This window comes from Andrena cerasifolii, chromosome 4 (assembly GCF_050908995.1).
Source record: "Andrena cerasifolii isolate SP2316 chromosome 4, iyAndCera1_principal, whole genome shotgun sequence".
In the NCBI taxonomy this organism is placed as follows: Eukaryota; Metazoa; Arthropoda; class Insecta; order Hymenoptera; family Andrenidae; genus Andrena; species Andrena cerasifolii.
Window position 1 is genome coordinate 5,507,146 of NC_135121.1, and position 24,286 is coordinate 5,531,431.

The window sequence follows — 24,286 nt, forward strand, 5'->3', positions numbered from 1 at the left end:
AAGATCGATCTTTCGTGTCACGATTTTCGATTTTTTAAATCGATTCTCACGACAGGGATCGAATCGAAAATCATATCGCAACCAAAGAGATCGTGGATTGAATTTCACATGCGGTGATATTGTTGCGACTCCCGCCTACCGGCGTGTAGCGTAAACTGTAGACGCGCGAAGCTTGAATCAGACCATACAAATATAAAAGGAAAGGGAAGCAAAAGTGATGTTAGCACAAGTCCGAGGAGTTTGAAAATAGTTACAGATTCTTTTAATAAATATACTTCATGATTATAAATTAATCAATACTTATACCTATCGCCTTATACCGTTCGCCCTTTGGTATCTGCCTCCAACTTCTTCGCGTGACAATAGTAAAGAATTTGAATAAATAAACCAAAACTTGTTTCTTTCCTTATTTATTTATGTGAGCTTTGTGTATGGCTTCTTTAAGTATAAATGCACGGTAATAGAGACAGGGCACGATCATAGGGACACGTACCCTAATTAGTTATGAGTGGTATTATAATTAATTATAATACCTAGATTTCGTAACTTAAGGTATATTAACACTACATGTATTTTTGAACAATTACAGAATACATGCGAGTTACAGGGGTGTATTATCCCTAGGGTATCGCAAAATTTAAATATAGTACTTAATTATAAAAAAAAGGTTAAGTCAGTTGAGTCAGCGCATTCTACTGAACAGGATAGAACGTGAGAAGAAGACGTCTCCTAGGCGGGTTAAAGACGGCACTTCTTGTGGAAAACCTTTTATTTGGCAACTCGACACCTATGTTCAAGGATCCATTCCTTCTCCACCTCAGGCTCCATACTCAACCAACCTACAAAAAGCCGCTCTTTCGTGAGTTACAGCGGCACCTCTGAGTTACTTCCTCTTTTCTCCATCGCTTCTCCTAACCCCATCCGCTTACCGCGAGACCTGTGGTCGTTGAGTTCAAGGCACGGCCTATTCGCAAACGTTGCTAGGGTTTTTTTCCCTGACACACGCGTTGAGTTTAGTTACCATTCGTGTGCATCTTTTGAATAAAAGTATTCTGTGTGAATTCGCCGATTTTTAAATAATTTCACTACTTCAACCCAGCTGAGTTTGAATAATACATTTCTGTGTTTTGTTACTAATTGATGATTATTTATTTTTAATTAAGATATCGATAAGTATTATATTTGTTTATTATTTGGATAAAGTACAATATATTCATTTTATGTTTTGTATTTATTTTGCAGCGCTACTATAATAAGCTAATAAATATGTAAAGAATTTATTTATTATATTTTTAAAGTACACAGTGTTCTTAAGAAACGAATAATTGAGGCAGTGTATGCGTAACATACAGTGAATAAAAATAAATACAACTTTTATATAGGATATTTTATAACACAATTAAATTACATAATAAATATTGCATGTGTTAAATATGTCTTACAACTCCACATTATAAAAATACAAGTAATTTTCGTTAATTTCATCTTATGTTGAGCAAGCTTTATTACAATATTTGTTTATTTTATACGTACATGATAGTTTATAGTACATACTTATTGTATTTTGAAAAACAATATTTGTTTATTTTATACGTACATGATAGTGTATAGTACATACTTATTGTATTTTGAAAAACAAATACTTTTGTAGGATCTTGAATTTCTAAAATTTTGTATAACATTTTGAAATATCCTTAATTATTTCTTAAAAAATGTGAACAGTTTATAATAAACAACACATATGTTGAGAAAATATACTATTATATTAGTCTTTAACATACTTTTACTGTAGTCTATACCAGTGTTTCCCAATATTTTTTGAGTCGCGACCCCCTTTATAATATTCAAATAACCTGCCCCCCCCCCCATAAGGTAAGGTAAATTTAATAAGGTAAAGAAAACACATTAAAAATAGGTATTTCAGATTATAATTCTAACTTAATAATATTAAAAAAAAACGTGGCGACTCCCCAAAAAACATTTCGCGACCCACCGGTTGGGAACCACTGGTGTATACATATTTTTTTCATATTTAATCCATCATTTTGTACTAATATGAGAACGATCAAATGTTTAATTACAGCTACATTATGAGACATTCTACACCTTCCTACAACTAAAATCATATGTGAATTTTTAACAATTTTCATTCTAAATAATGTAATTCATAACTTAATGCAGTACTATACTTAAGTACCTCAATAAAAGTAGATTTTATGTTACATTAACATTTTGTAAACATTGAACAAATCATAAATCTGCTATTTAAGAGCGGGCATTCATGTAAAAATCAACCATTAGAAATTTTTAGTACGATTACGTGTAGTAATAAGGGTATCATTTTTTACGATCCGATTATCTTTCCAAAACATATTTTTAAAATAACAGTTTTACCAAAATTGATTTTTACCACGTTTAATTCAGTGTCAATATACCATACCTACACATTTTAAATATTTTAACCACAAAAAATGATTAGCAGTTGATTTTCTTATGAATGACCTTCCTTGCGGGGTTAATTACATCTACCCAGAGGCGGGAAAAATCGATATTTTTATTTTTACATATTTGAAAATTGACAAGTTTCAGAAATATTGTACTCGGTTAGGATTTCAGGTGGAAAAAGTGTTGTAAATTTTTTGTAGTTTATTATTATTATCATTATTATTAAGCGTCTTTATTGTACACAGATACAAAATATGGATTAAAGAAAGAGAAAGTAAAAAAATAGTACAAAGGCGGTTCAGATGTAAAACTGTTTTGCAACCTAACCTTAATTTTCTCTTTCTCATTGAATTTGTAGAAAGCAAGAGGCTGGTTTACTGGGATCTAATAATAACCGAAATCAATCAACCACCTGTATATACGAAAGTAGTTAAGTTGAAGAATATAATGAATGTCGCTGCGTAGTACGCATTCAGCTCCCCAGTCAGCCAAATCTGTTGAGCAGAGATGGCGACAGAACCGGTGTCATCTGAGTCCGCATTAAGCTATGGTTTTGTGGGCTGAGCCTGCTGCCAAGTATTTCATATTCAAACAGCTGATGCGGATCAGTGATCCCTGGCACGCACACGCAAGATCCACACACAGAGTAGAGCCGACCACGCTGGTTCAAACCCTGAAAATGGGTTAGTGCCGCTAACAATGCAGCTGGTTCTACTGTTCTGTGAACCTAGGGATGCCAGAAATAGGGACAACAGGGACGGGTTATGACGTGTCGCGTCCCTACTTCTGGCAACCCTGTGTGAACCTGTATCTACGTGCGCCTCCTATGTGTGCCTGGGAGCGTGCGCTGCCGCGCGCTCAATTGACTCGGCTTTAAGTTTCGCAGTTGCGTGGCCCGGAAGTTGTACCGCTTATATGCAATCCTTAATATCTCGAGAACGAAGCCTCGAATATTTGATTGTATAGGTCCTGATTTAAGTTTAAAAATCAGAAATGCAATGCAGACAAACTCGAACGTTAGGAATACTACACAAACACCAAAAGGAATTGAATATTCTAGCAAAGATTTAAAGATACTAAAATTTAAAAGAAGAAAAAACAATAATACATCGCCTACTGACACATTGAATGATGAAGAAATTTAAATAATTAAAAGAACATTGATTAATTTCTTAATAGCGTGTAACATAGATTTTAAGTGCGTGGAATCAAATTATTTTGAAGATTTTATTAAGTTCCTTAATCCAGCATCTACTTTTCCAAAATCTTCAGATTTCACACTGGAAGCGCTGGAACCTCTGAGTGGTGAGGAGTTCCACGCAGAACAACTGAACTCGGTATGTCGCCATATTAAACAATGGTCGGAGGAGAGTGTTTCAAGAACTGAAGATCTACATCCAGGAGATATTCCCAGTATCGCTAGAAGTACGAGAGAAGGACGGGAGGAGTGCACCAGATAGGGCGCCTACAAGGTGCCAGCAGAGAAGAGCGGAGTATGCCCGAACACAGCGCACCTGGCGGAGGAATCCTTGTGATTGCTTGAGAACAATTTTGAAGGACCAGGTAGCCGCCAATACGCCCAACAAAGGGGCAATGGTCCCCTTTTGGTAATAACGACTGAATGCAATAAAACACCAGGCATTGGTGTGAGGCGACAAGTAATGTGTGGAGCCCAATTGGGTGGAACGAGGTTAAGAAGGCTTTCCCGGAAATGACCACCGCACCGGATTCAGATGGAGTGACGGCGAGACAGCTTCATGCGGTCCCACTGCAGGTTCTCACCCGGATCTTCAATATCATGTTGATCTGTGGTAAACTGCCTGAACGGCTCCTAAGATCAAGAACAACCCTGATCCCTAAAAAGAAGGACGCCATGCAGCCCGGAGACTTCCGACTAATTACGGTCTCATCAGTTATTACAAGAACGATCCACAAGCTCTTGGCCAGGCGCCTCATGGAGCATGTCGTATTGGACCAGCGGCAGAAGGCATTCGTTCCAGTGGATGGGTACGCGGAGAAGACTTGTAAAAAATCCACAAAATGTACACATTTTCCGAGGGTTCATACGGGTATACATACTCCCTTAACGAACTGATGTGTGCAGGACAAAACAAACACCAAAGACCGATATCACGAAACATCGCTCTGGAAGAAGAAGAGACAGAAGCAATACGAACGTACATAACCAACCTACGTACCGAATTTGGTCGCCAACTGATCCAAAAACCCTCCAAGCAGCCCAAACCAAGGCCGCCGATATGGAACTTTGGACTCGTGATACCAGCCGAGCACCCGAACGACGAACATTCACACATGGGAAACGACCATTTACGAAGCCTCTCCCGTCTCGCACTACGTCAGGTGTTGCCGATCAACACCCTAGTGCACCACGAAATCCATCTTACAATGATACCAATATCATTTCTCGGCAATGGCTGTCCAACCGATCCGTGAACGTGAGATGGGCTAGCTATGGCGCTGTATTAGAGATTCATTACTCGGTTGAATAGAATACCTCAATACATGCACAGCAGATATAGATGAGGAATAAGAGGAGGGGTAGACGGTGGGGATGGTGCTATGCACCTTTATTTAAGCCAGCCCCCGCACGCTATTGCATCAATCGCTCAGCAGTCGCAACAACTTCGGTGAAAATAGTATGGCTACATGCAAGGAGAATAGATTTAACAGATAGGAATAGATTTAATAGATAATCAATATCCAGACAAATCATCTGGAAGTATCCAGAAAGCAAAGGTAATTATGGAATTGAATAATCTCCAATTATCTACGTCGCGGAAATCGAGATTCACATTATCTGCAAGACAGAAAAGTAGGGTTATGCGCGAAGTGCGAATGTTTAGCGTCTTGTTTCGTAAATAATAATTTAACACATGTTTTCTTATAAATGTTAATGTTCCCAGGAGCATGTATGATCGCCTAGACTGTGTACTGTGTGGAGATGGAGCTGAAGTAAATATCGCATGTATTCTGTTTATTCATACGTTACGTTTAATTTTATGCTAATATTGTATTTGTTTTCAGCGCTAACACAACGCGGAACATGATGATTCTACACAAAAAAGAAGTCGAAAATACTGAATGAAATTTCCTGATATCGCCCCTACTAGGTACCAGTGGTTACGGGACGTGGATTTGTAAATGTAAATGTTGAAAGTCCCTCTTTGGATTTATATGCGCTTATATTATTTTGTAACAATTGTAATCACTGATCCTGTATATTATTAAAGAAAGAATAAATACTTTTTGAAATAAGTAGAATTAATTATTTAATAAGCTGTAGAATCTGCTTGTTGGTCATGTGGGGTAGGGATGCACGTTGGTCCATGTGACGTCACGCGTAGGAAATTCTTTGGCAATTGTGGCCTTCAGATGGCGCTGTTGGATGTGTCAGGCGAGCAGCAGGACCTGCCGTCGATCTGCCGGCAGACCCTGACAAGCAGACCCTGCCGGCAGAACCGTAGCTGAATGCGGACGTAGGCTGCATCGCAGCTGCCGGCAGATCGTGCGCTCTCCTGGCAGACCGTGCTGTCAATCTGCCGGCAGACTGCAGGCAGATGGCTATCAGGGAATACATTTGTGTTGGTGTGTAGGGACGGCCATGTGACGTCACGCGTAGGAAATTGTTTGGTAATTCTGGCCCTCAGAGCGCTGTTAGCTGTGCCAAGCAGACGGCAGAATCTGCTGCCGATATGACATCAGACTCTGCACCTCAGAATGCAGCCATATGTGGACACAGACGACTACGGTTCTGATGTCAGATTCTGCTGCACAGGTCTGGCTATCACGGATTGACCAAGAACTGAACACAAGGCGAGAAGCAGAAGGATTGAGCAAGAAAATGGAGAACCTGGAAACAATATTTCTGACAATTCTTTGAAAAGACATTCTTGAAAGAATGAACAAAATAACTAAGGTCCTGCAGTCAAAAAATATGGATATACTTGTTACCACGAATCTTCTTGAGTCTCTGAAAACGTATCTTCAGGAAATTAGGGATAAATTTAATGAATACGAATTGAAAGCCAGGGAGAGGTGTCCAAATTCGAATTATAGCGACGCGAAGAAACGGAAACGAAAGCGATGTGTGCGTCTTACTAAATATGATGGATCAGAAGAAGAAATATTGCTACACAAAGGTGAAATGTTCAAGGTAGACACATTAGACCATATTTTATAGACCATAATTTCCTGGCCCAGAAAGTTGAACACTAAGTACTCTCGGTTTCTACAGAGCATCCCGTTCACGGTATTTTCGCAAGGGACTACCTACGATACAGGAGGAGATTCTCTGCGAGAATGTCAACCGACGGTTACCTCGGACCAAAATTGGAACAATTTTTTATATTTTCACGCATACCCTTTTCTGTAATGATTCCTGGACTTGTCTCTTTTTTCGAGCCCCTAGGTAGATGTAACCTCTTGCCTTGCCATAAAATAAAATTTATAGCTACAGTATCATAAACGAATTCACATCATAAATTACATATAAATTTCACTGCATACATTATTATCCATTTTTGTTTCGAATAATATAGAACATATTCGGAAGCTACAAATATTATTCTGTCAGTACCTGCAAATGATACCTCTGTTTTACAAAATAATATTTAAAAGAACAGTAAAAAACGTATCTGTAATATATAAATATTAGGTGTGCGTGGATCGTGAGCTTCTGAGCCTCAGGACAGGTCAGAAAAATTCGGGTGGAATTGGACGGGATCCCAATAATCTTAATATGTAAAGCAGAAAGTTTATATGTTTATGTATTTGTCCGTCATCTAAAATCTTTTGAACGATAAACTCTAGGGTCACGAAATGTGCCTCAGCTCATTATGACTGCCTAATCCAGATGAATCTGACAATTTCCAAAAAAAAATCAGGATCTCAATTCCGAGCAAAGCCGAGAAGTAAAGTTAGTCGGGCTATAAGCATGAGCGGGCAGTCCGACCTCGGGTCGGCTCGGCAAAAATCGGATGCGATCGGCGCGAGAGCCAGCTATTAATATTAAGAGGATTACCACCTTTCTGCCTCCGGATTCCAGCAAGATTTGAATTGCTTCCTTGTGTCTCTTTATCGAGATTTTACTCCAGTATCAAATGCAGATTGATGAAATACGGTTTTAGGGAATAATACTTCGGTTATAGAATAATGGAGGTACGCATACCGTAAAGTTATAAAGTAAGGGTGCACTCCAACCATGGACCTGAAGGACAGTGCATAGTTGCGGGGGGTTTACTCGAAAGACAGAAGAGGCATCGCCTGTGTCAGCCATCTTGTTATGAAATACTAGTAGCGCACTCTATAGCCCAGTTTGAGCTTTGGTAGAACAAATAATAACCCAGCAGTACGACAATTTAAAGGAGCGTTCAAGAAATTACTGCTGCATCCGTTGAGTTTAAGGGTAAATTGCTACTACGTCACCGTTCTGATATTCTAATTTGATTTCTGGTGTCGATCACTGAATCAGAACGGTACTAGGTGGTAGCCAAAACAATACTGAAGTAGGATTCACTCATATAAATCAACCATATCCAAACTCAAACCACCCAAGGCGAGAAATAGTCAAGTGTCGTTAAGGATGCGCATTGTGTCTTAAGACATCAGCCGGGCGGCAGGTTCGCTCGGTTTTGTGTCTTATGATATCAGCCGGGCTGAACGTGTTAATAGCTGGCTTTTGAGACGATCGCGTTCGATTTTTGCCCAGCCGACCGCCAAGTACCCGAATCCAGTTTCGGGATCCCGAGCAATACGAGAGTATCGGCATCCTGCCCGTTCCCACCCGCATTTTTCCGACCCGTCCCGAGTCCACAATCTCAGGTGCCCGTACACCCCTAATAAATATATTATAAATATAAACGAAACATATTTGTTTCATAGATACACAGCGTAATACAAATATTAATGCCAAGAAACTGCAGACATAAGTAAGAAAAACTTATGATTCAGTTACTGTACTAAATTTTAGATAAATTTTAAATATATGTAATATTTTTACTAGAATTTAGTACTTATAGGTCTACTTTTAAATTAAAATATTAGTAATCAAATGATTGTATGAAACGGAAATTCATTTTGTTCTTAACTGAAGACTTGGATAATACTAAGACATGGTAAATGTAATATACAAACAACATTTGTGAAGCAAATGTTTGGTAGAATCGTGTAATAAGTGTATTACATAGTCAGTATGTGAAATACATAAATCATATTTTAAATCACTATTTTATACAGAGTATTCTACCAGAAACAGGGAGCGTATCTATTTTCTATGCTGGGATAAACAAAAAAAAAATGTTTAAGATCAGAAATGAACAGTTTTACAAAATGAATGTAGCGTACAGATAGTGGTTTGTAAAATTCCTTTGTCTCAAATCAGTTAACAGGTAGTTAACATTTTTTTAAACTATTGTTATTTGTTACGCAAAATTAGGGGTTATGTAACATGGTCAACCTGACTCAGACCATCGATGACTAAATATTGTCCGCATAAAGAAAGTGTTTTATTAAGTTGCCACTAAATAAATGCACACTAAATTATATACCAGGGTGAACATGTTTCGGCGAAATTAACAGCCTGTAATGCATAGTACACATTTTATTTTGAAATTTATTAAATTACAATTTATATTATTCTTTTGTGGCAATAATTTTAAAATGACATTACTTGCATATTCTGAGCAAAATAAACTGAGAAATCCATATTGAAGATAATTTCTTTGAACAAATTGTTAAATCCTAGAATAGTTACAAGAAATATCATGTCGAGAACTTTAAAAAAAACTTTTCAAACAAATTATCTTTACTTTTCACTTCCTCTATTATATTTAACCAATCAACTTTTATTTTGGCTACTTAATCATCTTTTTACGATAAAGAAGACAATTATGTGTTCCATTGGTGTTGGATCATCCACAATACAGACAGTCAAGAAACTAAGGATACTTCCATATAAAAAGACAAATATTTAATCCCTGTCTACATATTTTTCTTACAAATTTGCAGTTCCTTTTATCAAACACTTTTTATCAGCAGTTAAAATCTTTTATCTCTGTCTCAAGATACTTTAAATGCATAATAATAAATATACAATATGTACACATATTGACATGGTGACATTTTATGTACAGTAACACAGAATTGCATGATTCAGGTAATAAAAGTTTAACTTCACTATGAACAGTAGAAACAAGAGAACATAATACAGAATAGTAATGAATTCTAAAAATGATATAAATTCTGAATTAGACTACAAATAAAATGTGAAGTCAAATCTTTTACATTGGAAATAAATTGATTCATACTTACACAAACTTATTTCTTTAAACTGTTTAAAATGCCACAATACGAATAATTTACGAGTGATAAAAATAGATTTATTTTTTAATATAATTATAGGTTAAAAACCATAACTTTTTATTTCAGTAGTAGAGAAATTATTCTGAAAGTATAAAAATGTAGTTTAGAATATTTATTATATCAACGTCTTATTCATTGGCGGGTTTAACGGGCGGCCGATGAACAGTTATTGCCACCTAGGCCCCAGCCCAGAAGGCCCCCTCAGGGCCCCATTTTCCAACAAAAAAAAATTATGATTTTATCGAAACACTATATTTATTTTGTGCTACTACACTTAGCTTGCTTTCAGTTAACTACCCTTTCATTTCTCAGAAAAATGGGCGCTGTGGAACGTCTGCCACCTGGGCCTTTTTCCTTAAATCCACCACTGATCTTATTGATGTAGAGTGCTTTATATTACATACCTTATTATATTAAATTTGACATATGACAATATTCTTTAAATTGTCACACATCAATTTGTATATCACTATCTTCAGCTTCACTTTCAGTACTAATCATAGCATCTTCTCCTACTAACAAGGCTGCAGGTAGATTCTGTGGTACATTATCAATGTCTAATCTTGGAGTTGAATAAACATTTAATACTTGAATTGTTGTGGGAGAAGTTGAAAGGCATTGTGGTACAGATCCTAAAGGATCTGAGTTTAATGTATCGCAGTCCAAAGGAGCTGATAATTGTAACTGTAAATTATGTAACTCAGGTATATGTGGCCGGATCTAAAATATAAAATATGCTACATAGTTATTTATACTAAGTACTTAAAGAAAGTTTTAAACACAGTCATACAAGTTATTTAATCTTATAAACTCTACCTTTAACCCATCTGCTGTATGAGGATTTCTACAGCCTCTGCATCTACATTCCACACAAGGCTTACTTTCAACATAACAGGGACAGCGTTGGCCACAACAAGTTAATTTTCCTGGTATCGCCGTAGCATTACCACATCTACATCCTTTTCTTTTACTCCGAGCAGAGCTTGATCTCGGCTTCTTGAAGCCTGAAGACTGCACAAAATGGAACAAGTTCTATTATCTTTAATCATTACGAGAGATTAAGAAAAAAATAAGGATTGTAGATTAATGCAGATACAAATGCAATATTTGTTACATATTTATACCATTACTTATATAATATAATATGCAGTAAAAGCGGTATAAAATGTCTTATCTGCATCAATCTTAGTATGGGACCTTGCAAAATATATGTTCAAATTTCTTTATTTCTAATATTAGTAGTGAAAAATGTTATAGAATGTTAATCAATTATGAATTATTAAAGATTGTTAATTGTTAAACAAATCTAGAAATATGATTGTACCTTACAAGTAACATTAACGAGGATGCACATCTTTTAGCATGTAAATAAAAGTTACAGTGCAATGTAAACTTCCTGTAAGGCATAAGATTAACCGAATATCTACTGAAATTACTTTGCTGCCCTTTGAAGATTTTTTCTGAGAAGGGGTCCCATATTTAAAGTGGGAAGATGGAATACATTTTACCCCTCCTACAGAGCTGTGTTGATTTCCATCCATATCCTGTTGTCCTACTTCTGTATCTTCTGTAGCAGCTGCTTTCCGTTTTATTGTTATTTTGTTACCAGATCCAGCATACATCACAGAGTATATTGAAGATCCATTTGATACAGTACGGATAGCAGGAGATTCTATATAATACATAAATACAACTTATATATTAAAATATTATGTTTTCTTTGTTTCCTGTTTACTTGTAATTAAGTATCATAATTATTAAATATATGTAATTCGTGCACGCGCTTATGTAATGGCAACACCTAAGTGTTTCTATTACTCATAAATATATAAATCTTTTGACTAAAATTTGCTTGTGGATAACAGAGTATCAAAGAAAAAGGGTTAAAGATTTTGGGAGCATTTAATAGAGTACTATGGTATAGTACCAAAGAGGAGTAGAAATTAAATTAACATAGAACTGCAAAAAAGCCCTGCAGAATACATTATGATTTTCTCTTCGAATTATTGTAAAATATGAACTTACTTCTATCGATGCCTTATTACATTTTTATTTTTATTTTTTACAAGAATTATTCTATCTGTTGTCTTTCCATTTCAGCACAGTTTCATATCTTCATATCACTCAACTATGCACTTTTTCAAAAATTCCTGACTTATTTCACATTATAAGGCATATATTCTCTATTCGCTATTGTCCGCTAAATCGTTTACTGTAAATGAATACACTCCACTCTTTAAGTGTTCCCACACAAAGAAATCTAGAATATTTTAATCAGAAGACCAACAAAGTTTTTTATTATATAACTGTGCCTTCTTAATATATTTACTCCTCTTAAAAAATTTAATTTAAGCATTGTCTACCATTGACTTTTACAATTACCAATTAAATGAAGCTTCATTGTGCTGGACCTACATAGATACAGTGTGTCCCTTTTGTCTAAATACGCGGGAATATTTTGTTGACTGTTGAAGATGCGAAAAATTTATTCGTACAAAAGTTGTTTGATTCGAAGGGAAACGTTATATGATCTGCATAATTTTCGTGTAGGTGGAGATGTAGAGGAGACTTTAACATCAATTTAATCGTTTGAATGCCAAGTAGCACGAACACGTTTTTCCCCTTTCGTATCGAAATATGCCAGCGAGCGCTGCAGTAAACCCAGTGATGATGTTATACTACCGTGATTAGCACTTGCATTGTTTATCATTTCCCGCACACCTTCTTGCGATCGTCATCGACACCCTACACAATTGACTTCTTGAAATAAAATTCTATACTCTTTTATTTATACTGTACATAGGGGTTCTACAATTTTCTCATGGAATGCTCCGTAAACAGGTATCGTTGCGTAAGTCCTAATATCTTAGATGTCAGAACCATACATTTGGCTATTTTATACCACCCTCCTTTACTATTTTAGAGGGGAAAGGGGACAGGAAGCTTTGTGTGGGTACTAGAAGGAAGAGGAATGATTCTGGAATAACCGGATATCTGCGTATAGCCTCCCGCAAAACCGAGGCTATGTAGCTTTGCAGCTACACTCGGCAGGGGGTGCTGACCCGGTCGACGGCGATGGTTGGTGAGTCTGCCATCCGGGTGAGGCACCGGATGAACTATCTGGGCCTCACCCTAGATAGTTCTTAGCGCTTCACTGCGCACATCGACGACCTGGCCCTTAAGGTGCCCGGGGGTTGGGTTCGCCGCCAGTATGCAGGCGTTGTGCGGCATATGACCTTCTACGGCTCGCCCGTCTGGGCAGATAGTGTTGGTTTATTCAAGGTCCACAACTGACGGCGCTGCGCCTAAGAGTTTCCTCTATAGCAGCATTGAAACCAAGCAAGATGGAGTGAGCATTTAATGTCTTTCTAGGAGACCACCGTGCAGGCCACAGGGTGGACGGAAAGCAGAGTGAGGTCTGAAAGACCACGTCTTGACTCGATGGGATGATCACCGTAAGGAATTTTTGCTATTGGGCAGGCCGTAACGGTCACGAATTATATACGTTCGCAACCGGGGAGGAAACCTACCCGTAAGGTTGCCAGCAGCAAGCGACGCACCAGGAGAAAAACGGTCACCCATCTTTCCCCGGTACGCGCCCCACGATGTTTAACTTCGGTGATCGAACGAGAACCGGTGTTTCCATCGCGGCCACCGCCGCTGGCGCCCATCTGGGCCGCCAACGTCGGACTCAGTCGTCGCGGAGGCATTCTGCTACGCAGGATGCAGCGGCTGACCGCGATTAGGATTATTAGGGGGTACCGCACGGTGTCCTTCACAACTATTAGCCGTATTGGCCCGAACTGGGGCGCGCTCTACCTCGAGTTTAAATACCCATACAAGCATTTGGCTGGCAAGATGGCGTGTGCAAATTTCAACGATCGACGCAAACCAATGCCAAATGAAATGCGGCGTAGATGTTCTGCCGAAATCGTACTTGGAAAAACCCTGCCTTCATCCGCTAGGAATCACTGGACAACTTGGATCTACCCCGTATTGCGGCGGCTCGTTTAGTCAGCGTCCCCGCGAGGACTACGAGGAGGTAGAGCCGCCAGCATAAGCTCGATCCCGGCAGGACGGCTTTCGCCGATAACGCTCTACCCGCCACAGTGCGGGGGCACTACCTGCGCTGGAGGTCGGAGCTACGGTGTCGTTCACAGTGGTGACCACTCTGGCAGGACTCATCTTTATAACTTTATATAAGTTAGACGTAAGGTAGGTTAAATTTGTACATAGTGGGTTTACGGTGGCGGGTGGTAAGTAAATGTGTACAGGACCTAGGTGTAAGTTAGAATAAGTCACAAAAAGAAAGAGAACCCGTAAGAGGGTGGGGTAAAATCGCATCCTCCGAAGGAGGGGGGAGATGTAACAAATTAAGGCTCCCCAAACCAACGCAAACTTCGCGGCGCGGAGCGGATCCGCCGCGGATCAGATAACACTGCCCATAATCCGCCACGTATAAGAAACTGCAGCCTTATCTGATCCGCAGCGCGGAGCGGATATTCGCGTTGGTTTGGGGGAGTCTTTATATCGGTTGGACGCCGATCTTTTCCCCACCGCTCGCGCCTGACGCGACTCGCCGCTACCGAGCGCGGCCACGAGAGGGCCACGCGCCGAGCGGCGCTCGCGCTGGCGAAGTTAGCGCGGCGCCGCATATAGGCCAGCGCGGCGGCCCAAGCGCAGTCTACCTCGAACGCCCCGGGCTAACGGTTGTACCTCTCACAGCGATCTCTTGTGTCTAACAAGCTGTATCACTGCGTATTTTTGGTTTCCCTTACCTCCACGGCTCCCAGAGGAACGCGAACTCGTCCTAGACATTCGCCGTCAATTTTAGGGATAGGGGCTGCCCCGGAGGACATATCCTATATTCTCCGTATCTCCCGCGGGTTTTACCTACTGGGCAATCGGGCTTTCCCGCCCAGTCAGCGCCATTGGTGGAGAACGATTACTTCCCCCACACCTTCAATCTACCCCGCCGCTCGCATCTGAACTCCGTGCCGCGCCCACGACCCGCCACCGGCGACGTTCTAGGTTAAGCCGTAGGTTAAGGTTTATATTAGGCCGCACTGACACTGTTAGCCAGCACATACCTGGCCGGGCATTTTGTACATTGAACCGGTCATACCAGTTCACTCCGCCTCATTCATTCAGCAGTCCGGGACCACCGTCCGGAAATAGCCAATCGGCACCTCCACCGTCCGATACGTAACCACACCGGGAATCGGTTACAAAATCAAAATATTTCAAAGCGTTTATCAATGAATTGGGACCATCAGTATATAAGTCTCCTACAAGGAAAACATTATCCACAACAATTTTGGATACAAAATATAATGTACTTGTTAATTCTATAAGGAAAGATGAACTACATGATGGAGAGTACTACTAATTGATAATTGGAAAAATTCAACAGCTGACATTGAAACTGTTGTGGACATGTACATCTTACAACCGGCCAAAATCATTTTATGGACTTTTAGAAATTCAGCAGAATAAAAGAAACTGGAGAGGTTCTGAGCGAAGTCGTAAATGAGTGTTCCCAAACTGCACGCGATAAATATAACATTAAAATTTATGCTGTCGTAACTGGCAATGCCTCAAACATGAAGAACATGGGAAGAAGAGTTAATTTGTGGCATCTTACTTGCAATAGTCACAGTGGCAATTTATTATTTAAATCTTTAACTGATAATACACTTGATAACAAAATGATGATGTTATCAAAGAATTTAGATCTTCTAATTTGGAAAACCAACTGTTGTCCAGAGGTGGCAATAAGATGGTATTACCTGCAGATATTCGTTGGTGCAGTAAACGAAATGGTTATAAAAGGTGCTTACAAAATGTTAATATAATGCTTGATATAGTTACAATTAATGAAAATCAAGATCTGGAAAATCGGTATATATTTAAAAACGGAGCTGTCAGTACACTATTTGAAGAAGCATTCGAACACAAATTAATAGATGCTTTAATAGTGTATGACCCTGTGTGTAGCTTAATTGTAATATAGCTTATACTATTGAGAAGTGGTTCCTATTAAATCATTATCTCATATGGATTAGCCGCAAACTTTTTACACCCATTGTATACAGGACATAGGTTCATTAACAATACACATTATGTAAATATAATAAATGAATGTTTTAAAAGTTCATTAAGTCAAAATAGTGTAACAATTAGAAGAGTTGAAAAATAAATCTTCTATATTTGGAAAACTGTTTGAAAAACAATTTAAATCGGCTGAAACATTTTGAAAAACTGCAAAACCTTTTTCCTCAGAAATCAAATTTTTGGGAAATAGGTAGTCGATCTAAAAATAGTTTTCCATTGATTGGTTTGACGTCACGACGTTATCACGCGCATGCGTGGCGTGTTCCCTCTCCACTACCCCCTGCATACACCATATACCACCTCACACGGTAAGATATTACCCCACAACAACGCTGCCCGGTACAAGTCGGTGACGAATCCTCATCTCCGTCCCACCAGACCGTCCGGAAGACGGTCTCAATGGCTTTAAATTTTGTAAATTAATTTGTTATGTAATTTCGTTTATTATTGTCCGATGTACATAGTATCTGGTGTCTTTTAATCGAGAAAACACAAGGAATCGATCGGTGCCCACTTTCGTCGAGGAATCGGAAGGCCCTCGTGGGATACTCCCCCGGCAGAAAACTCTACCACCACGCCCTCTCCGCCGTCGATACCACGCCACGACACCGCTACCAACATGGCACCACAAGTACCGATCTCGCCGCGACATCGACGCAATCTTGCCGTGGCTTCACTACGCCCGCTAACCCGTAGCAATATACGCAACACTGGTTAATGCTTACTGTTTACATTGTCTTCCAGATCCCCTACTCTCGAACATCGAAAGGCATAAAACTCGGGGAATCGTAAAATCGAAGTTGTGAAATTAGTTTCCCTGTCTGCCTGACAAGGGAAGATCCCGAACCCGAAAATTAAAAAAATTATGAAACTTTGTGAATATGTAGGGAATTTCCTCCTGATTACAGCGCAGTTTTTGTTTGCTGCCCAAATTCACTCGCAGGGGGTGAAATTAACCCCTGAAAATTCGGCTATTTTCCGATTTTGTGTTATAACTCGCAGACCGTAAGAGATAGAAAAAAAGTTTCGAGACAAAAGTTATTCTTTTTAACTAGATCTATCATTTGGTAAAAAAAAATTATTTTACAATTCACGAGTTATAACACAAAATCGGAAAATAACTAGATTTTCAGTGATCAATTACACCCTCTTAGAGTGAATTTGGGCAGCAAACAAAAATTGCGTTATATTCAGGAGGAATTTCCCTCCATATTCACAGAGTTTCAGAATTTTTTGAATGTTCGGTTTCGGGATGTTTCCTCGTGAGTGAAACTGGCCGAAGCCTCACAGTTTTCACTCCGACAGACATGCCTGTAGAATTAAGCTCATATAATGTGTTTTGAACTATTTTATCTTAAATCATCGAGGAGAGACAAAAATTACTTGTTTACATTTTAGGGCTTTATACAATGTATCATATGACAAATATTATATTGTTGCCATAGCTTATATTAAATAAAAATTTTACTTACAATTCTTTTGGTATGATGTGTGCACATATACATATACATTTACACACACTTCGTGCCAAAGGTTTGTGAACATCCCTGATTTTGTAATTTCAGTATGTACCTGAAACTTTTTGCACAAAAAACTGGTCCCCAAAAAACTCTTTGTGCACGTTTGCGTGTTAAAATTCGAACATTATACGTTTTGATTGACAAAAAAGTTTTTGATCCGTGGCAAAAGTTTGTGAACGCTATTCGTTTTCGAGGAGAAGATTTGATAGGGACAATTCGTTGGGCTGGAAAATGTGTAGTCCAGTGAAATTAGACGGAAATCTGCCCAATCTACGGAAAAAATCCCAGCAAGCTAAATTTCGGTATGGGCCTTTATTTGGTTGTTTTAAACAATATGCCAAAATTTAAAATTGCCGCTAAAAATTGTACAGAGGGTTACAAAAACGTTTTTTCGAGAATATCTTGTTACACACACACACGAGGAGTTTAAAAAGCAATCGTTTAAATAGTAATGTCTCTGGAGAGGAAAGTGTTTCTTTTGAAAAAATAGTTTGCTCCTATGGGGCTGGCACTGATCATTCATGTAAACATATAGTAGGTATTCTGTTGTAACAAGTAGGATTTTCACGAAAATGTCTTGAGCAAACTAGTACATCTTTCTTATTATTGGGGATTTTCAACTTTCTCAACCATTCTGCTCGTTTATCCACCACTTCTAAATTTCCAAATAGATTTTTCCTGGCAATTTTACTTGCTCCACTTTTTAGCAATTTATGAAAACTTAAATTCAGATCATTGTTCACTGTAGCGTTACAATTTGCTACACAATATTTTTTCTGCTTACAATTCATCGATACTGTGAAAATTCCATTTTTTGGGGGAGTTTTAAAGTCTTTGCCAATATGTAGACAGCAATAAATTGTATACCTGCGTCGGCTATTAGTTTGCGTACCGACCGCTAGTGTCGCAGATAACTTTAAACTCTCAATTGGCGTGGCCTACCCTATCACCGGATTGTAATCCCATGGAGACCGTCCGGGCGATATTGATGCGTCGTGTGTACGCAAATAATAAACAATATAAGTTTGGAAGAGCTTAAGACTGCAATTTTGGCAGCTTGGTAGGACCTCGAGCCGAATCTACTTCAACGTTTGACTGATTCCATGAGAAGTCATATTTTCGACATTATCTATGAAGGAAGGAGGACTTGTTAATTATTAAATCAGCGTTGATATTGTTAATTACAGTACAATTGTTGTACTTTATCAATAAAATTGTTATTTATGGAAGTGTTCACAAACTTTGGTCACGGCTCAAAAACTTCTTTCCCTTATCAAAACGTGTAATGTTCGAATTTCAACACGCAAACGTGTACAAACGGTATTTTTGGGACGCTGAAAAACTTGGAGGTGCTGGTTTGTGCAAAAAGTTTCAGGTCCATACTGAAATCGCAAAATCAGGTGCGTTCACAAACTTTTGTCACGCAGTGTACCGGGTGATTCTCTCACTAGAGTCCTCAATGGCAATGCAGCCGGCAATAACGCGGCTCGACGAGTTCCGGGACCTTCTACGCTCGGGGCACTAAGAAGTGACGAATTTGAAGTTCTACATTTCTCATCAAATATTTGCGAAAGTGGCGTCAATCGATTCCTTATGCTTTCCCGATGAAAATGATCTCAAAAACGACATAATTCGGACCATAATTAAGGAAACTACATGAAAAATTGATTTGCATAATGTAAAGCTAACTTCGTTAAAAATAGTCCGATTTACAAGAAACTGCAGATGATTTTAATGGGGAGAACGCCAGGAATTCATTGCTATCTTTGCAATATCAATTCGATGAAGAATAAAAAAGTTTCGTAATATGCTGTAGTGAATACATTTCACGTTCGATCGTGCGGTGCCGTTTCGGGTTTCGCCGAGTCGCTCAAGCGATGAATCACAGCTTATGTGAAAAATGAACTTCTTTATTCTTCATCGCATCGATATGGCAGTGGCAACAATGGATTCCTTATGTTTTTCCGATGAAAGTCATGCCAAATGTCATGTAAATCGGACTGTTTTTAACGAAATCAGCTTTACATTATGCAAATCAATTTTTCCTGTAATTTCCTTAATTATGGTCCGAATTGTGTCGTTTTTGGGGCCATTTTCATCGGGAAGACATAAGGAATCGACTAACGCCACTTTCGCAAAGATCTGATGAGAAATGTAGAACTTCAAATTCGTCACTTCTTAATGCGCAACATTGTATGGCCCCGCTGGTCTCGAGCGTCGAAGGCCACGAAACTCAGAGAGGGGAAGAAACTCTAGTGAAGGAGAATTGTCCCATTTTAATCTTCCCAGGTAAATATCTTGAAAATAATAAATGATACGGAAAAATGTTTCAGACGATAGTTGTAGGAATCGAGGGAGAAATATCATGCTGGTATTTGTTAACATATGTAGAACATGTTATTAGACTCGATCCCCCGACTCGAGTGGGGCCCCTCACGCGCCTACTGCCCCTTCCAACCGCTCCGTCCCCGCGCGCAATATTCGCGAGGAATATGTAGTACTAGCATTGGCTCCCTGTAACGACATGTACCACTAATACACACGTCATGTGTAGCGTCATAGTTGCCTTTTTACCGTCGTGCGGTTTTCCTGACAACGCGGACAAGAGTGGGAGAACCCCACAGAGCACGCGTGCTCTGGCTTGGACAGCGCTGTAATCACAGGGCTTTTCAATGGCATCGCAAGGTCAAACAAATACCAACATGATATGTACCCCTCAATTCCTGCAACTTTCGTCTGGGCTGTACTTCCGAATGGCCCCAGTGGCCGATCGACACAAGGTTTGGGGAGGGTGGACCCCCGTTAAGACTATGTGTATGCAGTTCAAAAAAATAATTTGGAAAAATAATTAACAATTTAAAAATACTTGAAGCTACCCCTCAAACCTCGTGTCAATCGGCCCCTGGGGCCGCTCGGAAGAATATCCTTCGTCTGAAACCTTTTCGCTATTTATATTTTTCGAGATATCTACCTGAGGAGATTAAGATGGGACACCCTGTATATACAAGGTGTCCGAAAAATGTTGGAGTTCCTTAAAAGGGGTGACTCGTCGGATGATTTGTTAACGAGATATTAACAAAAAAAACCGACCAATCAGAGCGCGAGTCCGCTGGCCGGGCTCCCGCGGTAGCGTGGCTGCGCGCTGCGCTTGTATTAGGACAAGCCAGTTGGCATGCATGAATAAGGTGGCCAAACTGCGCGGCCCGGAAGTTGTACCGCTAATATTCAACTATTAATATTTCAACAATGAAGCCCCGGATCCCAAAACGGTAAACGAGTTTTCGATATCTTCTTGCATCACGATATTACATGTTCCAGAAAGTCCCTGAATTTTGGGACACCCTGTATATATACATATATATCATTTTAAAGTCAACTAAATTGAAATGTTCAGAATCTGCATTATGAGGCTGAAACTGTATTAGGGTGCAAAGATATAATTTTATTAAATAGTCAAAAAAAAATTATTAAGACCGAAATATACAAAAAAAATCTTAATAGTGTGGATTTTTATTAATATATTTATATATATATATATATCTCTCTGAACATTGCAAATTTTTTTTAAACTTTCTTATTTAACCCCTTGCCTCAGAATTTTACCTATCATTTAGCGCCACAGTTGACTTGAATTTTTACATGGCACCAGTGCACGTTAGCGCCCGATGCATAAGTGTCTTCCATTCAGTCTACCCATGCCATTAAGAATATTAATTAAGGGGACCTTCCGATCTAGAGCCCAAAAAAATAGGTGATTTTAGGAATTAATTACAGGAAAACTACTAAATATAATTTAATGGGACTTTTTGCATTGTATTAAGGATGTCTTATATTATTGAAATATATTTTTTGTTTTATAATTAATCATTGCAGACGGAACTGGGGAGTCATTAAAATCAAGGCGTCAAAAAATTGATCCAAATAGGTGGGACCTGTATCTCCAAAAGTTATTATCCGATTTGACTGAACCTTTTTTTATTTTGAAGAATATACTTCTGGCTAGGAGGGAATCCAGAACAAATTACAAAATGACATTTTTTAGAAAACAACGACACTTGCAGTTTGAAATCACTTTTTCCCTATATTTTTCATCCTTTCAACGCCTTAGAAAATTATAAATTTTCAATTTTTTGTATTTTTTTCTGTTATCCCCCCTAGCGAGAAGTATATTCTTCAAAATAAAAAAGTTTCAGTCGAATCGGATAATAACTTTTGGAGATACAGGTCCCACCGTTTTGAGAACACTGTTTCGAGAAAAACGCGTTTAAAGTTTTACCTGGGCGCCGAGTGGCCAGTTGTTGCCCATACATTTGTGGCTACTCAAATGCCTATAACTTCGGGAATTTTACGAATTTCAACAAATCCTTTTAAACACGTATTCCAAAAAGGTTGAACATTCGAAAAATGAAATAAATAAAAAAATCGACTTTTAGACCGGAAGGTCCCCTTAAGAAAAAATTGTAGACGACTAGATCAGAACCAGAAATGACTTAAATTACGTGCACGCATTCAAGCGACTGCACGAATCAAACAACGCACGAGAGATAAATGTACCGCTTATGACAACTACGAGTCACTTGTGTTTATCGTGTTTGGCCCGTAACTGCGTTACGAGTCACGCTCGTGTTTCTCAGTTTCGGCGTTTAATATGCAGCACGAACGTCACTCGTTACTGTGAGACAAGGGGTTAACCATCGTGCTCTACTGAAACACAATTACCAGGTATATAACAATGGGTTACATCGATGTACATAAAAATAATATACTATACCAGATAAATTTTGCGCCGCCGCTTCAGTGCTTTGCATAGCATTTCCTTGTGTCTGAGTCGAAGTAGTGCTAGTGTAAACACATGGTAAAATACTATACGCGGATTTTGACAAACCAGCGGTACTTTTAAATTCGTCTTTGAATCCGGAACCCTCTTGTATAAGTTCCATGAGGCTAGTAACACCCATAGCCGATGCACTATTACCTGTTTTATTGGAAGACACTGACAGTATTAAACTTCGATAAATGTTTGTGTTTGTTAAGTATTCACATAGTTTTTTATAACACTGCAACAATATTCGTAATTGGACATTTTCCACGTATTTGTCGTAGTCCTTGCACCAGCCACAAGAAGGTTTAAGCTTTTTACGCCCGCCTCTACAACCGCGGCACACATGATGTTGACAATTAGTTTCAGTCGGTGTATGAGGTTCAATTAATAAATTCGAGCATACAGTACAACTAAGGCTTTGTCGTAAATACGGAACTAGCCTATACAGATCTGTCCATGAATTTGGATCTTCAACGTCCGCTTGTAAAACTAGTCGACACGTTGATACGTAAAGACTCGTAGCATTCATTTTTTCTCAAACTTTCCACGAACAATACGTACGATCACACTGGAAAATTAACTAAACAAGGTAATAGGATATTGTTGCCACACGCAAACAAAATATCCGCCATATTTAATTTTCTGCCATTCACACCGGTAGAGGGCTCTTTGTAATCATTTCGACTAGTGATCCTCTAGACAGCAGTGGTGGGTAAAGACACGAATTTTGTATTTTATACACGACACGTGTCTTAAATGTCGTAAATGTCATAAATGTCGTAAATGTCATAAATGCCGTAAATGTGTCATAAATGTCGTAGGTATATCTGGAATGAAAATAACTAGGAAGATTAGACCTCTGGTGGCGCTGGCGGACACTATGTCGCGATCCCGTGTTGGGACCGGGACGTCGCAAACCTATAAAACATTTTTCGTATAGGTTATGAAGAAATGACAATTTATTAACAATTATAATTCTAATTAAAAAAATTAAATTAAATTAAGTTTCACTGACAAAAAATGGATATTGAAAAGTTAGTAAAAGAAATGCATATAGAATAATAAATATAATTCGTTTAAATTATATTTATTGGATGCCAATATTGGAATTGGCAAAGCTGCAATACGCTACCTGGTGGCGAAAATCAGAACCTGAAAGAGTAGGTCGCCACCAGGAATCGTATCGTAGTTTAGCCATCATGGGGTTGACAACTTTTCTGCCAGAGCCGGCCACAGGGGGGTTCAGGGCAACCGGGCCCCAGGCTGTTACAGGGGCTCCAGAAAAAAGAGAAGGAGGAAAAGAGAAAATTATGGAAAAAACAAATGAGAATGAAAATTTTTTATTTAATTAAAATTAAAATATAATTTTATAAATCGCCTTGAATTTCACGCTCTAAACGCGAAACTGGCAATACTACGGACACACCACAAATTCTGATTGTGCACAACTCATTACCATGGTAACGAAATGCAAGAACTGTCAAAAATTAAATTAGAATATAATTTCTAATATAATAATACAATAATCTAATATTATTAATGATATGGCAATAAGAAAGTCATATATTTAAATATGTTAATGTTTATTTGCGTAGTTCTTTTATTTATTGTTGTTCCTATTATCCTTTTTTTCGTGAAAAGATGTTAGGGTATGTGTCCTGATAACGGTGCTTTGACGCCGACTGGCTCACGAAGGAATTAATTACTGACTTCTCTTACTTTAGTTTTGCTTGGTGAAAATTTATATTGGTTTTTTGAACCTTTTCCTTTATTAAGGCAATTTTCGGGTTAAAAATGTTTTTTTTTTTCATATTTATTTAATTGGAATAAAAATACATGTATTTGTCCCAATTACTGTGCCCTGAAAAGTGCGTTGTCCGCAGTACGGTGCCCGTTATGTCTTCGAACTTTGAACCATTCAAAACATTTTTTTTCTCTACGAGAGGCGTTTGTATGTAATTGCAATATTACCTTTTCATTACAAAAGCAAAATATGCAAATCTAA

The 24,286-nt window shown here is 38.6% G+C and overlaps 1 protein-coding gene across 4 annotated transcripts; it reads right to left on the reverse strand.

The window, feature by feature from the left end:
• Window positions 1-7,005: 7,005 nt before the first annotated feature.
• Window positions 7,006-22,956, reverse strand: Msl-2 (male-specific lethal 2). 4 transcript variants are annotated; one of them, XR_013085266.1, is made up of 6 exons: window positions 22,231-22,953; window positions 11,262-11,497; window positions 10,642-10,836; window positions 10,230-10,545; window positions 9,775-9,907; window positions 7,006-7,042 (listed from the first exon to the last, which is right to left on the reverse strand). XR_013085266.1 is itself a non-coding variant. In XM_076811561.1 (5 exons), exons 1-4 carry the CDS (start codon window positions 22,808-22,810, stop codon window positions 10,273-10,275), a joined length of 1,248 nt encoding a protein of 415 aa, XP_076667676.1. In that variant the 5' UTR covers window positions 22,811-22,956; the 3' UTR covers window positions 9,510-9,907; window positions 10,230-10,272. The 4 variants fall into 4 exon arrangements, 3 of the variants coding, with proteins under 3 accessions (XP_076667676.1, XP_076667675.1, XP_076667677.1); XM_076811561.1 differs by lacking the exon at window positions 7,006-7,042 and having other exon boundaries at window positions 9,510-9,907; window positions 10,230-10,509; window positions 22,231-22,956; XM_076811560.1 differs by lacking the exon at window positions 7,006-7,042 and having other exon boundaries at window positions 9,510-9,907.
• Window positions 22,957-24,286: the final 1,330 nt, after the last annotated feature.